The sequence below is a fragment of the Solanum verrucosum genome, unplaced genomic scaffold, assembly GCF_900185275.1.
Source record: "Solanum verrucosum unplaced genomic scaffold, falcon-dt-bn FXZP01000194.1, whole genome shotgun sequence".
NCBI classification, from domain to species: Eukaryota; Viridiplantae; Streptophyta; class Magnoliopsida; order Solanales; family Solanaceae; genus Solanum; species Solanum verrucosum.
Window position 1 is genome coordinate 1615000 of NW_026020416.1, and position 21470 is coordinate 1636469.

General features: G+C 36.5%; 1 protein-coding gene across 2 annotated transcripts; it reads left to right on the top strand.

The window, feature by feature from the left end:
* The first annotated feature begins 143 nt into the window (after nucleotides 1–143).
* Nucleotides 144–20777, top strand: LOC125840871 (DNA damage-binding protein 1). 2 transcript variants are annotated; one of them, XM_049519839.1, is made up of 19 exons: nucleotides 144–358; nucleotides 675–723; nucleotides 5216–5290; nucleotides 5407–5498; nucleotides 6021–6072; nucleotides 6236–6298; nucleotides 6421–6470; nucleotides 7554–7629; nucleotides 7937–8146; nucleotides 8320–8426; nucleotides 8556–8664; nucleotides 8838–9038; nucleotides 9128–9343; nucleotides 13352–13462; nucleotides 16019–16294; nucleotides 17840–18114; nucleotides 18470–18821; nucleotides 19570–19857; nucleotides 20004–20777. In XM_049519839.1, exons 1-19 carry the CDS (start codon nucleotides 255–257, stop codon nucleotides 20583–20585), a joined length of 3288 nt encoding a protein of 1095 aa, XP_049375796.1. In that variant the 5' UTR covers nucleotides 144–254; the 3' UTR covers nucleotides 20586–20777. The 2 variants fall into 2 exon arrangements, with proteins under 2 accessions (XP_049375796.1, XP_049375797.1); XM_049519840.1 differs by having other exon boundaries at nucleotides 5231–5290.
* Nucleotides 20778–21470: the final 693 nt, after the last annotated feature.

Consider the following 21470-nt stretch of genomic DNA (forward strand, 5'->3'; position numbering starts at 1 on the left):
AATCAAAATAAAATTTGGTCCAAGAGATGCTCATGTTTTATGGTCCCTGCCGTGCGTAACCTAATTTAACAAAAAACGACGCCGTTTGGCATTTTATTTGAACTCTGTCAAGATGCTAGATGTTTCTCTTTATTGCCGATATATATATATATGCTGTGTCTCGCTTTCTCCCATTTGTTTTTTCTATTTTCAAGTGATTCAACTGAAACAAGTTTTAGGGTTCGTAGGTATAGCGGGAAGAGAGAAGATACAAGATGAGTGTATGGAACTACGTGGTTACGGCTCACAAGCCAACAAATGTTACACATTCCTGTGTTGGCAATTTCACTGGTCCTCAAGAGCTCAATCTTATCATTGCGTATGCCCTTCTTTTCTTCCCTCTCTTTTTCATGAACTTTAATTTGCACTCAGATTGTTTCTTTCTTGCTCTACTTGTTTCTGGATTTTGGCTTTGTTGTTACTATTTGGGGTTTTCCTGATTTTTCCATAACTGGTTCAGTCCATTGCTAGCATAGGAGCAGTAAATTTGTTATTTATTATTTACAATCCATAGTTATAGTTGGCATTGATAATTACTCCTGCAGAGCATTTTTTTTTTATTATTTAATTATTGATTTTTTCGTGTGAAAATTGGTTATTAATGACAACTTTTTTCTCAATTTGATTTTTATTAGGAAATGTACTCGAATCGAGATTCATTTACTCACTCCCCAAGGTTTACAGGTGAACAAGTTTTCCTTCTTTGTATGCCTGACATGCATCTTTAAGTTTTTGAAGCAATTACTCATATTTTGGGCATAATTTGTTCAATTCTGACATTTGTTTTTAATAGTAGTTTAGCAGGCTTGTAATGGAAGGTTAATTCTGTTCTCTTTTGGTTCGGAAAAAGAAAGAAAAATGAATGAGATCAACAATTCTTGTTAAAAGATGATACCAATAGTTGATAGAAAATCAGTTGGATCATTTAACCCTTATGTGGTAACTGTGGTGTCCAGGCCAGCTTGCGCGCACCTCGACTGCCACAAAATACTTGTTATCTCTTGGCAACACAAGTACCGGAGAACTCTATCCACCATTTGGACTGATGGAAAAAAATCGTCTAGTGTTTTTGCCTCTGCTGGAATTTGAACCTAAGATTTCATGGTTTTCAAATAACATCATTGACCACTAGATCACACCTTTGGATTCTTTTGAATCATTTAAATGCAAATCGTGATTAGCCTAATTGAATGCTTAAACCTGTAAGAGTAAAGTTGCAGTATTGGATCTCTCTCTACATTTGATATCTATTCTAGTCATAATCTACATGGTCAGTACATGTGCCTTTTTAGTTGAGAATAATTCTAGAAATTGCATGATAAGGGTTTATTTTTCATACATTATAGGACATCGTCACCATCACCCTCAGAGATGATGAGGTGGTTTTTCAATACCTTTGGCTCAAGAAAAAGTAGTCCAAAGCAGTCTAGAAAAAGAAGTAATGGAAGTACAAAAAATAATAGGTAGTAACATAACAATACTTGGGTTTGATGCACTTGAACCGGGGGTCTTTTGAAACAACCTCTCTACCTCCATGTGGTAGTGGTAAAGTTTGTTTACACTCTACTTTCCTCAAACCCTACTTAGTAGGATTTCATTGGGTATGTTATTGTAACCGAACAATACTACAACAAAAGAATACAATAGTCAAAGTACAAGAAAGAACAAATAGCAACCAAAATCAAAGACAAGAAACTACAAGAGTAATATTATGACTACTAGTTTGGACGAACAACAAGACAATGCACTCTTACCTACAAACTTTCTACCTTGATTTGTGTCCTTCACAATCTATTTAAGGTCATGTCTTTGATAAGTTGAAATCATGTCACGTCCTATTGAATCACCTCTCTCAATACTTTTTTGATCTACCTTTACCCTTCTTGAAATCATCTATAACTAACCTGTCACACCTCTGTACTGAGGCATCCATGCATCTTCTCATCACATGCCTGAACCATCTCAACCTTACTTTCCACATCTTGTCCTCCACAGAAGCCATTCCCACCTTCAGTTACCTTTATCTCAAAAAAAAAGAAGCCATTCCCACCTTGTCTTAGATATCCTAGTTTCTAGTCACATTTCTCCTTGTATGCTCACACATCCATCGCAACATCCTCATCTCCACCACTTCCATCTTTTGAATGTGAGATATTTTGATGGGTCGATACTTCGTTGTTATAACATAGTTGGTCTAGAACTTGACTTGTAAGTTTTGGTGGCACCTTCTATCACAAGGGTCATTAAGAAGGTGGGGACATCTCTTATGACTTACCTAGGTTGCTTCTAGGAGTGTTAGTTAAAGATTGCTCAATATGCGATTGAAGAAGTAGAGGAAAGGTCATGATTACAATAAAGATATTTGTCCAAAGGAAGCGAGGAGGTATTGATCATTGATCAAGAGCATGTTTAGTATTATGACATATTATGTGTCAATGGATGCACCTGTTACTGGCTCCAAAAATTGGTTTGTCAATGAAACTTTGTGCGATACAAAGGGTGAGACAATAGATTCACCTAGCTAATTTTCACAATAAAGTATGAAGGCCTCACTATGAAGGAATCCAGGGTCTCCAACAAAACACACTTATTAAAATGGCTTAGGGGATCCAACAATGAGTTGCTGGCAGGTCTTCAACAACACACTTATTAAAATGGCTTAGTGGATCCAATAATGAGTTGCAGACAATAGATTCACATCATATCATTGCACAAAGGTTCTTAGAATTAGAAGGAGAGGGGAAGTTTACTTTAAGTGATGGAGCCCTTCTACCACAAAGGCACAAATTACCAAGAGAAGAGGATACGTTTAAGCTCCGAGGAAGGTATGTTTTGTGTTTCACTTGGCTAGCAGCAAAGAGACTCATTCTTACGGTTAAACAATTGGTTATATTGTACAGATGATTGGAAGGAAATGTTGATCACTTCTTGCAACTCAATTATGGTAGAAAATATTAGATCTTTTTGGATAAAGTGAGTAAATCCAGAACATTTATCAGTATAATGATATTCTCATATTTGTTTGTGATTGCGAAATTTATCCTCTATATTCAAAATTTGTCACGAACAAATTTATGGCACCCATTCCTACTAAGAAACCGAAAGAACTATAGTGAAGAATGTGATATTCACTTTGTTTGACATAGTTAGACTTCTCCAATTAGCAGTTTGAAATCCTTTTGCCTTATTAGTCTCTTCCATTGGAGCAACTTATCCCCTGTAAATGATATATTACCCCTCTTAGATTTCATTAGCTCCCTTAATATGGCTTAGCGACCATCCTTTTGCTTGTGGTTAACTCCATGATTAAATAGGTGTTTTTGTTCTCAGGAGTTAACCATATTTTTGTGTATGTAATTTGCATCTTCTTGATGCCTTTCTAATACATCTTACTTCATAAAAAAAAAAAAAACTTCTCCTAAAGTTTAAGGAAAACAAGGAAGACTTCGGAGGACTTTTAAAATGCGTAGCTTTAACCCTAGACACTTCAAATGATTTCAAGTCCTACAGCTCGAGATATATCCATTTCCTTAAATCAAACCTTCCAATGGTTGTTACCAATTCAAGATCTTGATCCTGGTCAATTGGTTTTTGTTAATTGAAAGAATTATACAAAGTTGGTATCAGACGTCTAACCATTGTTTCCAATTCAAGATCTTGATCCTGGTTGGATTTTGTTAACTGAAATAATCACATAGATTTGGTATCTACTCATGGAATCAAGGAAAGGACATTGGGTTAAGGAGATGGAAGAGGCTAGAGGAGTTCTAGATGATGTATAGAGGAATTTTCCAGTGTTACGGTAGGCAAGAACAGAGAACTTGCTAGCTAACCCTATTTGTGCATGATTTCTTAATGACCAATCACAAATCATTGGTCCTGGCAACAGAGAACCGTTGAACATTGGCATGTCTATGGAAGTGCAAAAAGAAGAGCATGCATTAGATCCAAAAGTCGAGAGGTTACCAACAAAATTTGATGCCTGAATTTTCTCATAGGGTCCAAATGAGCATCCTCTCATGCATGGGGATCTACATAATATTGATTGATTCTTGACTCCATTTCTCTCGAAGGTAGCAAGCTATGTAATTTTCAAATGTCAATGAAGTGTTGCAAGGATAGGGTGAAGAGTTTTCTGTAAAAGGAGCCAACTAGGGAGAGTTTGAGCCTCTATTTAGTTACAAACCATGTAGTGCCTCTATATGATGGATCTTGGCAAGAATGTGTGGACAAAAGACTTCTCAACAACATATGTCTATAATAGAGTTAAATCTGTTATCTGTATGAACATTGATCTTGATATATTTTGTTAAAGATATTCTTTGATAATTTGGGGTACGTGGATTTGAGTTGTCAAAGAAATTTCATGTACTTACCCAAATTTGCATGTATACTCAATTAACAGCTGAACATGGAGATGGTTAAGCTTCATAAAGTTCCAAGGGCAATAACTTCAGATCATGGCTTAACGTTTGGTAGTTACTTTAGGAGGATTTCTTGGGGAAAGTTACAGAGTTACAACTAAGAAGTGGGATGTAGTTTAATCATATGCTAAAATTACTTTTGTCCTGAAGAAGCTCTATAACTTTGAGCCTGGTGAATGTCGACAATCATGGGTGTTGCTGATCCTATTCCATTTGTGGAACATTTAACCATTTAATGCAGAATCTCATCTTTCATTGAATCGCTTGATTTTGAGTTCTACGGCTTGAAACGTGTTCATCTACTGAAATCAGGTCATGCTATCACTGTTTCCGCATCAAGATTTTGATGTTGGTCGGTTGATTCCTTGTTAACTCAAAGAATCATATCAATTAGTGCAACTATATGGTACCATGTTCTAGATTTTATATTAGTTTTAACTCTGTCATAGTTCAATTTGGTATTTAGGTAATTTGTTTGTTTACTAATGTTCCTTATTTCCAATAGCCTAAAGTCCTCAGCCTTTTATGTTATAAGTTCTTTGTTCTGCTTTTTTCTCTTTTCGTGCGCTTTTAAATCACCCGTATTTTACTACTTCAAAAAAAATATCACCCGTATTTTTGTTGTCTGTTTCATTTTTTTTTCCTGTTAAATGTAAGAATTAGTGAGTCTCATTCTTCACTGTCCTGATCTTGATTAAGATAGTATGTGTTTTTCGGTTTTTAGAATATTACAAAATATGAGTGCAGTTTAGTGCATTTGTCTGCAGCCGATGTTAGATGTGCCGATATATGGGAGAATCGCGACACTTGAGCTTTTCCGTCCTCACGTAAGTTGACATCTTTGCATTCTGTAGTTCATTTTTATCCTGCAAAATATACTGGACACAAGAAAAAATTTCTTTTGTCCATGTCAGTTTTTCATGTTCCCTGGGTATCCTGGCAGGGTGAAACCCAAGATCTTCTCTTCATCGCAACAGAGCGATATAAATTCTGTGTCCTTCAATGGGACACTGAGGCATCTGAAGTTATCACAAGGTAAGTCTGCAAAACTACAATGCCTAATTTTTATGTAGAAGTTTCTTTTCATAAAAATAAATCTGACAATCCATTGAATAGATTTTCAGTTTCAGATTTAAAACATATGTATATAGAACTATATCCTCCTACTTATCAAAGAAAAAAGAAAAAGAATAGTTCCAACTTGCTTGGGATTGAGCTTAGTTGTACTGTAATGCATGAATCTTGGTGCAGTGCTTCATCTTTATAGCTATTTCATAGAAGCCTTGATAGTTTGTTTTCTCTCTGCAAAAACTTCCTCAAAAGTTGTCCATGAAAATGTCATTGTTTATTCACAATATATCTTCTTGCAAATCAAAGCCAGAAGTGGTCTAGCCTTAATGTTTTTGCTAGTTGCTGAAGGTTTTTTTATTTTTATTTTCATTACTCCTAGCAGAATGTATGCCTATCATTTGCTGACCTCCATATCTTTTGTAGTCGGTGTATATATTTTGTTTCTCAAACTCTAAACTTCCCCTCTTTTGGTGTTCTCATATGTAGAGCAATGGGAGATGTGTCAGACCGAATAGGCCGTCCCACAGATAATGGTCAGGTATTATTTTCTTGAGATGCCCTTAAATATTATTGTAATTTAGAGGAATAAAATGATATTATGTTTTTTTTGTTTATTTCCCATTTGGTCAATGAGATTTTCTGTATTGTATTCAATATCATGTTTTACATTTGCTGCTTGCCCTTTTTCTCTCTTTTGGTAGATTGGTATAATTGATCCAGACTGCAGATTGATCGGGCTGCATCTTTATGATGGACTATTTAAGGTACCATCTTACAAGACTCAAAAAATTGGCTACTTGGTCGTTGTTTCATCTGTTAACTGAATTATCTTTTGTGGTGGTTTCTTTATGTTTGCAAAAGATTCTCATGGACTTCATTTCAATAGGTTATTCCATTTGATAACAAAGGCCAACTGAAGGAAGCTTTTAACATCAGGTATCCTTAGATCTTTTCAAGATTGTGTAGATAGCTTATCTGCAATTTCCTTCAAAGATTGTGAAGATAGTGAAATTAGTTTTGAAACATGAGATCAATGCTAAGTATGTGACAATTATCCAAGTAGGGGCTGCACTCCAATCGGCCAATTAGTGTAAATCATAGGAGACAAGGGTTTAAGTTCCAGGAGAGAAAAAATAGGCGATTTTGCACCCAAGGGTGTGGCCTAGTGGTTAATGAATCTATTCAAATCCTAGTGGAGGAGAAAAAACACCGGGTGATTTCTTCCCATCTTCCTAAGCTATGGTGGTCAGAGTTACTCAGTACCTGGGCTGGTGGGAGGCAGCAGACTAGCTGGTATAAGGTGGATTAGTCGAGGTGCACACATATTTTCCCATACACCACCGTCGTATAGAAATATAATTTCTTCTATTTTTCCTCAGCTTCTGTTCGGCAAAGTCATCGTGTCGTAGCCTGGTAGCTTCCTTGGTGAAAAGTACAAGGTATAGGGGAGTAGTTAAGGTGAGCGTGAGTTTGTCTGAAAATTATAGGTATCAAAAGAAATTCCAGGTCATGACCTCAGCAAGTAGACTTGTAGAGACCAATTGTTTATTGCCCTTTACCAGATCAATTTATAGCGATCTTCCTTCTTGTATATGCTGTTATTCCAAATTCATTTGTTTTTGTTCTATAACCATTAACTTGATGATGTAGATGAAAACTTCAAAGGATTTCTGGACTTCTGTTTTTCATTTTCTGGATATTTATTGCTGCACTTTGTTTTCTCTTTCCTTAGTTCTCCTAAGTAAGAAAGTAATATTCTTTCTGTACTATCATTTCGTGTGGTTTGGTCTTGGGCAGGCCTATAAATACCAAACAATGTGACCTCATTTTGTGTTTCAGTTTACCTACACGTCTCTTGCTTGTGATTGATTTATCTGAATTATGTTCCTAAGAAGTGTATCCTACACTTTATGTAGGAAGATTGCTGATTAGGTCTGAATCTGTTTCAGCAGGGAATCTCACTTTGTTATTTATGGGAGCCATCTTCTTTGACCGATAGTTCGTTATTTTTTTTTTCAGGCTCGAGGAGCTTCAAGTTTTAGATATTAAATTCTTGTATGGTTGCCCGAAGCCTACAATTGTTGTTCTATATCAGGTCTGTGATCCTCAAAATAATGTTGACATATGCGTAATTTACCTTCTCCATTCTTTCTAATTATGGTGGAAAATTGTTCTTTCAGCATGGGGAATGTTATTGGCGCCTTAGAGTCTTGGATTTGTTGTTAGCACTAAGTTATAGAATGAAGTTGTGCACTTCCTTTCAAAAATATGGATGGGGAGGGGTGGGGGGTTCTGAACCCACCAAAGGGCTTCATTTACACAATTGCCATGGCGTTGTCTTCTTTCTGTTTAAATTACTTCATTCTGATGCTAGTTCTGGACCTTTTATGTTTGATTGGCAGGATAACAAGGATGCCCGACATGTCAAAACATATGAGGTGTCCTTGAAAGATAAAGATTTTATTGAAGGGCCATGGGCTCAGAATAATCTTGATAATGGAGCTTCTTTGCTAATACCAGTACCTCCGCCACTGTGTGGTGTATTGATTATTGGAGAAGAAACCATCGTTTATTGCAGCGCTTCAGCTTTTAAGGCTATCCCAATTAGACCTGTAAGCACATGTACAACTTAATAATTTTTCAGTCTTCTTGTACAACCACCCCACCAGCTTCTTTGACCTGAATAAGCCTTTTAAAAACTTTAAACTAGATGTTGTCAAAGATGCTGTTAATTAAATACATGAATGAGATTTTGTCTTACAAATGCTTTATTTGTTCTTTCAAGTCTATCACAAGAGCATATGGGCGGGTTGATGCTGATGGTTCTCGATATTTGCTTGGGGATCATAATGGGCTTCTTCACCTACTTGTTATCACTCATGAGAAGGAGAAGTGCGTCAGCATTTTCTAGACTGTCATTTCTACTTTAGCTGAGTTGCTGGGAATGAAATCCTCTCTTGTACCTTTGCCTGGTTGCTGGAATTAAAATGTTTAATGTGGATTATTAATCTGTTTTTCCAGAGTTACCGGACTCAAAATTGAGCTGCTGGGAGAAACTTCTATTGCATCGACCATATCATACCTAGACAATGCTTTTGTCTTCATTGGCTCAAGCTATGGAGATTCACAGGTACTGTTGAATGCATCTTGGTGCAATAAGTTGTTTTTTAGAGCTTCCTTGTTGTATTTTCCATACAGTAGCCTTTGATTCATTGGAACTTTGAAGTTTTAAATTTCAGTTGCCTATTTCTGCTGGTGCTTCATACTTCACAGTTCCACTAATATTTTTGAATTCACGTTTAGCTTGTAAAGCTCAATCTCCAGCCTGACACCAAAGGTTCTTATGTGGAAGTTCTAGAGAGATATGTCAATTTGGGACCTATTGTGGACTTCTGTGTTGTTGATCTGGAGAGGCAAGGTCAAGGTCAGGTTGTAACTTGCTCTGGAGCCTATAAGGATGGATCGCTTCGTATTGTTCGAAATGGAATTGGCATAAATGAACAGGTTTGTCATCTAATTTATTTTTGAGGGAATTCATACTATGTATTCATATTGCTAGAATAACTTTATCTATATGTAATGCTCTTTCGTAGGCGTCTGTGGAACTACAAGGGATCAAAGGAATGTGGTCTCTTAGATCTGCTACTGATGATCCATATGACACATTCTTGGTTGTTAGCTTCATTAGTGAGACACGCGTTTTGGCTATGAACCTTGAGGATGAGCTGGAAGAAACTGAGATAGAAGGCTTCAATTCTCAAGTCCAGACCTTGTTTTGTCATGATGCTGTATACAACCAGCTTGTTCAGGTATGCCCTGCATTGAGTAGACATTTTTCCGAGTGTAAGAAATTTTTTTAATTTGTCGACTTATCAGCTAGATGTAAGTTTGCAAGTGTTTAGTGTATGCCATTCTGAACAATGTAATTGTAAGAGAATAAAAATGTAATGCATAAATAGAACTAGATTTTTTGATTCTATAAATTTCCCTGACTTTCTCTCACTGGGTGGATGAGGACAATATGGAATAATTAGCTATTTGCTACTACTGATGAAACATTCTGCCAAATGAGAAGGATTGGCAAGCTGTTTTAAGAGCTAAATGGACTTGGTATGACAAAATTGGAAGGAACAGAATTAAATAAAAAAGAAGATAGGGGTCATCAAAAAAAAAAAAATAAAGAAGATAGGGTCTTTCACACTGACAGTGGGCAGCATGACTTATCCTTAATCCCACCACTGGTTGCACTTTTTAGGTCTAGGTCTATGGGTTTCATAACAATCCTACAGATAGGATTCTTATCTACCTCCAGGTAATGAATATGAAACACATTTATGATTAGATCAAAAGTGTGATTCGATATTGATCTATTTGGGGGATTATATACTTTAGGGTCTGTATGGAATTGTCTCTTTCACACTGACAGCAGGCAAAATGACTTACCCTACCAATGGTTGCATTTTTAGGAGGTCTTTATTGTTTTCATAACGATCCTACATATAAGATTCTTATCTACATCCAGGTAATGAATATGAGACATATTTATGATTAGATCGAAATTGTGATGATAATATAGATCTGTTTGGGGAATTATTTTCTTTAGGGTCTACATGAAACTGGTATGTTCTAACATTTTCTTTTAGGATTGTTTGGTGTTACTTTTCAAGTATGAAATGCTCATAAGTGGATTACAAAATCTCTAACTTTTAAGTAGCCATCTGCAGGAAGATGATTTCTTCTCCATACAGATAATAGGTTAAACAAAAGGTCTGCATTGATCACATTGTGAAACTAATTCTTTCCTTCTCTAGATTTCGATGGTCTCCACTAGTGCTTGGTACTCTTTGGAGTTTGTTATGTGCATCTGTAAAATAGTTTTGAAGATTTGTTAAGTCCTTCCACTATGATACTATCTCAAAATCACAGAAGTTAGAAATGAGAAAAAATTAGGATGGAAGCATCTTCCTTCAATATCTTCTCTTTCTGGTTTGTTATGTGCATCCTGTAAAATAGTTTTGAAGATTTGTCAAGTCCTTCCAGTTCCACTATGATATTAGATCAAAATCACAGAAGTTAGAAATGAGAAAACATTAGGACAGAAGCATCTTCCTTCAATATCCTTCTCTTTTCGGTTAAATAATGCCACTTTTGTGGCTTTAATTCCTAAGAAAGTGGGAGCTGAGGAACTGACAGATTTTAGACCTATTAGTCTAATAGGTGGAGTATACAAGATCATTGCTAAACTGTTGGCAGAAAGGTTAAAGAAGGTGCTACACAGGCTTGTAGACAGCCAACAAATGGCATTCATAAAAGGTAGACAAATAATGGATGCAGTGTTGATAGCAAGTGAATGTATTGAGTCCTAGAATTCTATGCAAGCTTGATATACAGAAGGCCTATGACCATTTAAACTGGAATTTCTTACTACTTATGATGCAAAGGATGGGTTTTGGAGCTAAATGGATCAGATGGGTGAAATTTTGCATAAGCACAGTCAAGTTTTCTATTTTAGTTAATAGAACTCCTAGTGGCTTCTTTTCATCCCAAAGGGGATTGAGACAAGGTGACCCCTGTCACCCTTGTTTAGCATCTTAGCCATGGAAGGTTTGACTAACCTAATCCACACAGCAAAGGTGAAGGGTTGGGTAAGAGGCTTTAGGGTGGACAACAGTGCACAAAATGGCTTGGAGATCACCCATTTGCATTACTCTTATTTTTTGTGAAGCAGTGACAGAGCAAATGTTGATCCTAAGAGTATATTCATCATCTTTGAAGCAGCCTCTTGATTACACATCAATTGGGGGAGGAGTTTCATTTATCCCATATATGAAGTGGCTCAGGTGGATAGCCTGGCAGGGGTTTTAGGTGGTAGAGTAGGGGAGCTACCAACCGTATACCTAGGTATGCCATTGGGGGGAAAGAGCAAATCAATAGGGATCTGAAATGGAGTGATAGAAAAATGTGAAAAGAAGCTAACCAGCTGGAAGAGCTAATATCTGTCTAGGGGAGGTAGATTAACAATGGTTAATAGTGTGCTAGATGCAATACTTGCTTATATGATGTATGTGTTCCCAGCACCAGACAAGGTCATACAGAGGATAGATGCTTTGAGAAAGACACTTCTTTTGGCAGGGAAATGAAGATAAAAAGAAGTTCCATCTAGTCAAGTGGGAAGAGGTCATAAAAAATAAGAAAGAGGGGGGACTGGGGATCAGGAACATGAAAAAACAAAACAAAAGCCTAATGTTAAAATGACTTTGGAAGTTTATGACAGGAGAGAATATGCTATGGAGAGAGGTGATCAGGGCAAAATATGAAATGGAGAATAGGTGGATGACAAAGATGGTAACTACACCACATGGATGTGGTATCTGGAGAACTGTAAGAACTTTGGCCTCTGTTTCTTTCCAGAATCAGATTCCAGGTGGATAATGGAATGAAGGTGTCATTTTAGGAGGACAAATGGATAGCCCAAAGAACCCTGAAACAATTATTCCCAATTATTCCCAGGCTTATATACACTAAGCCTTCAACAAAATGCAACTGTGGCTGAAATGTGGACAGGACAAGGGTGAAACTTACATCTTAGGAGGAATCTAAATGATTGGGAGATGGGAAACATAGTGGCCTTCCATGATACAGTGGCACAATTTAGTAATCTGACTAGGGAAGAAGACAAGGTTGTGTGGAAGATTGGCAGCAAAGGGGTATTCAGTGTCAAGTCAGCCTACAAAGATCTTAATCACTCAAATTCAAATGATAGGATGGAGCTCTGGCCATGGCAGATGATATGGAGATCTAAAATCCCATACAAAGTAAACTGTTTCACATGGTTACTAGCAAAGGAAGCAGTGCTGACACAAGAAAATATAAAGAAGAGGAAGTTCCAACTGTGCTCAAGATGCTACTTATGTGAGGAACAAGCAGAGACAGTCAACCATCTCTTTTTGCATTGCAAATGGACAGATCAATTATGGAGAATATTCAGCAGCCTTAGGAAGATCACTTGGGTGAAACCAAGAAACATAGTACAACTCCTAAATTGTTGGATCAATGTTGGCAATACTACAACTAAGGAGGAGAGATGGAAGATTGTCCCAGCTTGTATATGGTGGACAGTGTGGAAAGAAAGGAATCAAAGATGTTTTGAGGACAAGAAGAACAATTTGCAGAATTTCAAGATGAATTGTATAGCTCTTTATTATTTTTGGTGTAAACAGAAAGTTTTAGTACATGCAGAAGAACTTTTTGATGTTTTAGACTATTTGTGACAAACAACACGGATGGAGTCTGTTTAGATTGCAATACTTTTGGAAGGGGGGCTACTTTGATGTAGTATACCTGTGGATAAATAGAAGAAAATGTTACCGTTCTCAAAAAAAAAAAAAGTTGCCAGCTTGTGTGGCTAAATTTTGTCAAAGCTCTTATGTGTGTCATCTTTTACATCTTTCTTAAGTTGTAAGGCGTCCTGTTATGCTATTATGTGCTTCGGTTGGATGAGAAGAGACAGTATCTTTGCTGGAACAAATATATTGGTTTTGTAGAGTCATGTTTGAGATTGTCAATCACTGTTACTGCTTTGTTACTGCTATTATGTCCTTATTCAGCTTCATACAGTTAAAATTGAGAAACCATAATCTTACATTACCTTTCTCTCTGCATTACATTGGTAGACTAGTAACTAATGATGGTACACTGATTGCTTAGGATATAACGTTTTCATTAACCATCTGCAGCTAGCTCCTTTTATATGTATGGGTGAAATCTATTTATAATAATATATGTATTTAAGGACAGTTACACATAATGCCATGCAGGTTACTTCAAATTCTGTTAGACTGGTCAGTTCTACCTCTAGAGATCTGAAAAACGAATGGTTTGCCCCAGCCGGCTACTCGGTCAATGTTGCAACTGCTAATGCCACTCAGGTTTACCTCTTGCATTCATTCAGGACTTTATAATAGCTTGAGATGTGCAACAGACTGTTGATGATTAATTTTTGAAAAAATATTGAATAGCTTCATATATCATCGTTGTGAAGTTTTTCTGCCTCCAAAAAGAGATATAAAAACTGACTACGATAATGACAGATGCTGTTGGTTGTGACACACTTGTGGCGATAGGGTACAGATCCTAATGCACAACTACGCAATTTTTAAGTTGTGTAGTTTCCAAATTTTATTCCTTGGCACATAAGTCTCATTTTCTTTGTTGGTACTAAGGAGTCGTTTGGTAGAGTGTATAAGAATAATGCTAAATAGAGTGTATTAGTAATGCTTACATTAATAACACAGATTATTTCTTATGCATTGGTTGGTTTGGTGTGTTAAAAATAGTATGCATTGCATACAAATATTTATTTACAAAGATACCCTTCACAATTATGGTGGAAAAGATGTAAAAAAATTTGAGGGGGAATGAGGTCTTTAACCATGCTAATGCATGCATTAAAACCCCCTGCATTACTAATACCTAGAAATCCATGGTATTAGTAATACACACCTCGACCCACCAATCCATGATATTAGTACAACGAAACATTAGTTATACATAACATGAAAAAGGTTACCAAACAAGGTCTTACTAAAACACAAAGTAAATGCATGCATTATTTTTGATAATCCTCTCTACCAAACAACCCCTAAGTTTTCTTTTTTTCTGAGATAGCAACAGTTGTGCATATGTGAACAAAGCAATACATAGGTTGTACATAAACCAGATTTACAATAGGACAAAAGGGTAAAAACAGATCAAATGTCCTAGCAAAAGCCTAGGATAAGGATATCTATGATTGAAACAATATCTTCTAAGTAAATCTGTTTACCAGTAATTTTGGGAGCGTGAAGTGAGAAAAAGTGACAAGGCCCTGGTTTGCTTAAAGTGTGGAGCAAATCGCTCACTTCATTGAGAGTGAAGCACAATTTAAAAGAAAAGAGACCAAAATAAATAGAGACAATATCTACCCGCAAAAGTTCAAATTAAAACTAAAAAGTAGATATCACAAAATCTTCCATAAACAATAGGACAAACAAAAATCAAAGCTATTAATGGTTCAATGTCTAATTCTCTTTCCTCTACAAGATTTTGACAATCTTGTGTTCCTCCACTATCATTATATTGTTCATCATCTTCTTCAACTCCATCATTATCTTCTTCCACTTCATCAACTAGAGACTTGAAGCTACTTTTCCCCCTCCTATGTAAGCTTGAAGTATCCCCCCTTAAACCATAATAGTTCTCCTCAACTCCACTTGTATCTGCAGAAGCACCCCAAGTGAAATCAGAATCTCCCTCAAAAATTGCTGGCATCATGATGATTCTCAGGGACTCCGGTTACCCATTCATAAGAATCATCTATATTGTCCAAAAGAATTGGATCAATTACATTGTGAGTGTCTTAATGACGTCTTAATGTTCTATTGTATTTTATGAACACAAGGTCATTGAGGCGCTTTAGGGTTAATGTATTCCTCTTCTTGGTATGAATCTGCAAATCAGTTGTGGCAAGTAATTAGTAGACGTGTTGTCAAAAGCAAAAAGCAAAAAGAAGCTCTAAGATTTATTGGGGCCTTAAAGCTCAAATAAAGCACATACTTAAATTGAAAAAAGGGCTCAAAGGGAGAAAAAAATACAAATATATATGATTAGTCCAAGACTAATAAATATAAGGATGACAGAAAATGGACAACATTTACGATAAAGTGAAAAGTACCTTGGCAAGGAAAAGTATGTCTTAGAACTTTGATGACGACATTGAACCACAAATTAAGCGAGGTGAAGCGTTCAACACGTCTTGATCCTCGCTTCAAGGCTTAAGCGCATCTTTAACAACATTGATTAGTAGAAGTTAAGACATAGATGACTTCAGTTTCTTGAACAAGAAAGAGTTGCAATTTGCTTAACTATATAAAGCATAATGTGCACGAGATAGGTTGTTTTAGATCTCTCAGCAATATAGTTTATGAAACCTTGAGTAAATAGTACTACTATGTAAAAGTTATGGAGATTTTTTTTTATGACAAGGAAAAATCCGCAACCACTGCCCTTTGGGTGCGCATAGGCACAGGGTAAAACCCCGCTCCTATGCAATAGCTCGCAAACCACATAGGAGAGGTAACCCGCACTAGGCAAGCCCAGTGCGACGAGCTCGGCCCAAAAGGCAAACCCCTTGCTTTCGCTGGCAAGGGGTTTCGAACTCGAGACCTCCAATATGGAAGTCCCAAGCCCAAACCACTGGACCACCCCGAAGGGTAAAAGTTATGGAGAATTTGAAAGACTTAAATAGTAAAATCACATAATAAAATGATTGTAACTTTTTTAGATTACTCAATTTAGAACCAATTGAACCACGGACACCTTAGGATGTTTGTTGGAAACTATAGTTTTTTTTTTTTCCCAGGTCATGGTTTACCTTTGTTATTTGCAAGGTTTGTCACTCCATCTTCTGCCGATTAGCTCATGTGCTGTTATTTTTTATATTACAGGTACTATTGGCTACTGGGGGTGGCCATCTGGTATACCTAGAAATTGGTGATGGGGTGTTGAATGAAGTTAAATATGCCAAGTTGGATTATGACATCTCGTGCCTGGACATAAATCCAATTGGTGAAAATCCAAACTACAGTCACATTGCAGCAGTTGGAATGTGGACAGACATAAGTGTCAGGATATATTCACTTCCCGACTTGAATCTCATTACAAAGGAACAGCTAGGAGGGGAGATTATTCCTCGTTCTGTTCTGATGTGTTCCTTCGAAGGGGTATGTTCTCTTATCTTTATAGTGCCCTTGTATCTGTGCTTCAACTGTATGTTTTCTTTTGGGGAATGACAAGCAGGTATTACATTTCATTTCTGGGACTGTCCTGTGCAGAAACCCGGAAAACAATGGGTTGAAGGTGGGTTGCCCTGTGGTCTCTGATTGCGGGCTCTTTATGTTTTTTTTTTTTTGGTAAAGCTAGGCGTATAGGCTTTCTTAGTAGGCTACCTTTAGAACGGAAACTAATTACTAAGTTCTGATAGTTTCAAAATTTATAGACTTATAACCAGATATGGTGATTGTTGGCACGTTTGTTAGTTGTGCTCTAGAATCACACTAGGTTTGTGTTAAAAAGGATAACTTGATAGTTCTTCTATTTTAGCTAGCCCCTTGAGCTAGACCAACTACTTTTGTTTAATTATTCATAATTCCTGTAGAATCTTGGTACTGTTGCCTAGTCTCTTCGAAAATTGTCAAAATGGCTTCTGGCGTCGTTACTAGAATAGCCCTATTAACTCAAATATTGTTGCACCTACTTTTTCTCAATCAACCTTCCAGTCAAGGGCAAGAAATCATTTAGATTTGTATCTGTCCTTTGTTATGTGAATTTTGTGATTTTTACTTTCTAGAAAAAGAAGGTAAGCTAAGAAAGGAAAGGAAGAGTTTAAAAAGAGGGAAAAAGTTGCACTGGATTGCATCTTTTCAACACGCTAACCACCCTCTATTCCTAATGTATTCTTTTTTTTTCCTTTTTCCCTCTTAGCTGGACACTTTTCCACTTACATTTCTGTGTTCGTATGCTAATATAAATTTAAAAAAACGCGATAATAGAAAATAATTTCCCTCACCTTTGATGCGATCACATACTTTCTAAATGACTTCCTGATGTATTTTGTTTTATATGGAATCTAGTGGATGTGGTTGATTGAGGTGAAAGTGTTATCTACGGAGCTAACCGAGAGGTAACAAAATTATAATCTCCTCTCCCACTCACCCCCTCCCTAGAAAAAAAGAAAAGAGACTGAAGGATGAGCTCAGGTTACTGTGTTTTTCCTTTCATAAAGATACTTAGCTGGATATATTATACTTAGTTTTTAGGCTTAAATAACTGCCTGAAAGTTTCAAGACCTGAAGCGTTTATGATTGTAATATGGTTATCAAAAATATAAAAATAAATCAAGACCCGAAGGTGTTGTAATCAACAAGGGACGTTCATCGAACTGAACAGTAGAATTTCTTGGAAGCCTAGATTATGTTACTTCCTAAGTTTGGGTACAGTTCATCTTTCATCAAACTGACTAATGTAGTCAGATGACAAGAGTTAAGAGTAAGTATATGACAGCAGATTTACTTGATTAGGGTTTTGAATATATCAGACAATAGACATGAAATTTTTATGACAGCAGATTTGAATGACTGATACTTGATTAGAATTTGAATTTCAGACAATAGCCATGAATATTTTTGTGCTGCCCGCCTCTAATCTAATATGTTCTTTTGCCTCTGTTTCTTTCCTTTTTTGGGGTTCTAAAACTCTCTCCCTTTCAGATATCTTATCTACTATGTGCTTTGGGAGATGGCCATCTCTTGAATTTTGTATTGAGCATGAGTACTGGTGAGCTGACAGATAGGAAAAAAGTGTCTCTTGGGACACAGCCCATAACACTTCGTACATTCTCATCTAAAGATACTACACACGTCTTTGCTGCCTCCGACAGGCCCACAGTTATTTACAGCAGTAACAAGAAGCTGCTTTATAGCAATGTAAATCTAAAAGAAGTTAGTCATATGTGCCCATTCAATGTTGCAGCTTTTCCAGACAGGTAATTTGCTCCTTCCTTTTCTTCGGTTTACTGGTAACATTGTGTCCTGTTGACTAATAGTTGAATGTGGCACTCTATTGGTAATTTATATCTGTCTCTTAATTAGTTGTTCAATTACATTTTGAGCATGAACTGCTAGCTCAGCCCTCAGGCACCTATTACTGGTATCGACATGTTAAAGAATTAAAATGCCTTCCATATTTTGTTGACAAGCTAATGTTAAGAGTTGATTTTTGCCATATCTTCCAAGTCTGTAGGAAGTATCTTTTTTTGTTGGTTGTAGTTGCATGATTTTTTTAATTATTTGGGTCCTATATTTTCTATGCCTAAGTAGTTATTTCTCTTTTGTCAACAGCCTTGCAATCGCTAAAGAAGGTGAGTTAACAATTGGCACTATTGATGAAATTCAAAAGCTTCACATCCGTTCAATACCCCTTGGGGAGCATGCACGTCGCATCAGCCATCAAGAGCAGACCCGAACCTTTGCTCTATGCAGTGTGAAGTATACTCAGTCAAATGCAGATGATCCTGAAATGCATTTTGTCCGCCTATTGGATGATCAGACATTTGAGTTCATATCAACGTATCCCCTTGACCAATTTGAATATGGCTGTTCCATACTAAGCTGCTCCTTTTCTGATGATAGTAATGTGTATTATTGCATTGGAACTGCATATGTGATGCCAGAGGAAAATGAACCTACCAAGGTAAGTTTAATTGATAGAAGATTCTCTAATCATAAGGTTTGCTTAGATCCTGTGATTTGTAATGAACTATTGATTTCAGTAGTTTTTGGGTGTCGACCATATTGTTTTCCTCAGAGTTCATCTGATGGAACTTTAACATCTTCCCATCATTGTCCTCACTTTGTCCCCTCTCTCTCTTGATTTGTGATGTTGCCTACATGGGGGTCTGGTAACTTGCGTCTTTGGTGATCTTTTATTTAGACTGTTTTGCAGTTTCAACTTGATTTTTGTATTCCTTGCTTAACTGAGATGTGATAACAAATATGGGATGGAGGGAGGGCTGCATTGAAAACTGTATCAGATGATAATCTTTATGATTTGCTTGGGAGAGAGTGGAGTTTAAATCATTAGTAGCTAGTTAAACTTGATTTTTGTATTCCTTGCTTAACTGAGATGTGATAACAAATATGGGATGGAGGGAGGGCTGCAATGAAAACTGTATCAGATGATAATCTTTATGATTTGCTTGGGAGAGAGTGGAGTTTAAATCATTAGTAGCTAGTTAAACAAATTAATCCTTTACAGGGAGCAAGTTGTAAATGGAAGCAATTTTTACACCTTGAGGCTGTTTCGGTTGATCTAAGTTTGTTTCAAATCAAAACTGATAACTTGTAACTCGGGCCTTCAATTTAATGAAGTTAACTTTTTAATTCACTGATGTTCATTTTTATGGTTATTTAAGGTACTTTAATGATGAGTAAAATTGCAGGGCCGAATTTTAGTTTTTATAGTTGAAGATGGAAAGCTCCAACTAATTGCTGAGAAGGAAACTAAAGGAGCTGTCTACTCTCTAAATGCCTTCAATGGGAAACTGCTTGCTGCAATCAATCAGAAGATTCAATTGTACAAGTGGGCTTCGCGTGAGGATGGTGGCAGCCGAGAATTGCAGACAGAATGTGGACACCATGGTCATATATTAGCTCTTTATGTTCAAACGCGTGGGGATTTCATTGTTGTTGGTGATTTGATGAAATCCATTTCCCTGCTGATTTTCAAGGTACCTTTCAGTAGTAAATTTAGTGTTCTAATGCTTTAGATTTTAAAGCTACAACATTACTCTTATCCTAGCTTCTTGTGATTAGCCTAATTTATGTTACTCAAGTAAAAAGTCATTGCTGACATTTACAATATCCTTCTGTTTAGCATGAAGAGGGTGCTATAGAGGAGCGAGCCCGAGACTATAATGCAAATTGGATGTCAGCTGTTGAGATTCTCGATGATGACATTTATCTTGGTGCTGAGAATAACTTTAACCTTTTCACGGTCAGGAAAAATAGTGAAGGTGCTACAGATGAGGAGCGCAGCCGTCTTGAAGTGGTTGGCGAATACCATCTTGGTGAATTTGTTAATAGGTTTAGACACGGTTCGCTTGTCATGAGACTACCAGATTCAGACGTTGGGCAGATACCCACCGTCATATTTGGCACAGTGAATGGTGTTATAGGGGTCATTGCATCACTACCTCATGATCAATATATATTTCTGGAAAAGCTGCAGACAAACTTACGGAAAGTGATAAAGGGTGTGGGAGGTCTGAGCCACGAGCAGTGGAGGTCGTTTTACAACGAGAAGAAAACTGTAGATGCTAAAAACTTTCTTGATGGAGATTTGATTGAATCATTCCTAGATCTTAGCAGGAATCGGATGGAAGAGATTTCTAAAGCAATGTCAGTTCCAGTTGAGGAACTAATGAAGAGAGTGGAAGAGTTGACAAGGTTGCATTAGTTAAATCTTTAATGGTCTCAACTCTGTAATATTTCACAGTTCTTCCTTAATTTTTTATCTTCTTCTTCTTCTGTGAGGCTGTGATACAAGTTCTTATCCCTATATCTGTACTTATCATTCTCATATATTTTTAATAGCTGTTGAATTTTTATTTTAAGTTGAAAAAGAATCATTTGCAAACCCAAATGTCCAGGACTCTTCCAATTTTTTGGTTCCCATTTTAATTGCATCCTATGGAGTTGATTGCACGAATTACCCTTAAATGGGTCTGTTTTTTATTAGTTATATATTATTACAAAGAAAAAAGGAAAAAGTTTGATGTCAAGAATGATTGATAAGACAAACTTTATACTTTACAGAGAGAGATGGTCAAATCTATACTTTAAACTGAAAAGTGAAGAAGATGTACTGTGTAAGCTAAAAGGTGATTTAATATTAGCAAAAGGTAATTAGACCTATCAATCTCTATCATACACAATTCAGTCTCCTAATTCATCTCATTTTCTTTTGTATTTTTATTTCTATCATTTCCCTATACCAACCTCTTTTCCCTTCCTCACAAAAAATTGTCATTACTTACTCCCTCCGTCCCTATTTACTTGTCCATATTTCCTTTTTTAGTTGTCCCTATTTAGTTGTCCATTTTGACAAATCAAGAAAGGACAACAAATTTTTTTCTATTATACCCTTGTTTACACTTCTTGAAAATTGTAAAAGTGTATGTTGTTTCCCTCCAATTTATTTCACTTTAATTCAAATAAGTGGTTGTAATTTTGAAGTGAAAAGTTGTCATAAAGGTAAAATTGTAATTTCACTGTGCTAATCATTGTTGCCTTAATCTGTGTGCCATTTCTAAAGTGGACAACTAAAAAGGGACGGAGGGAG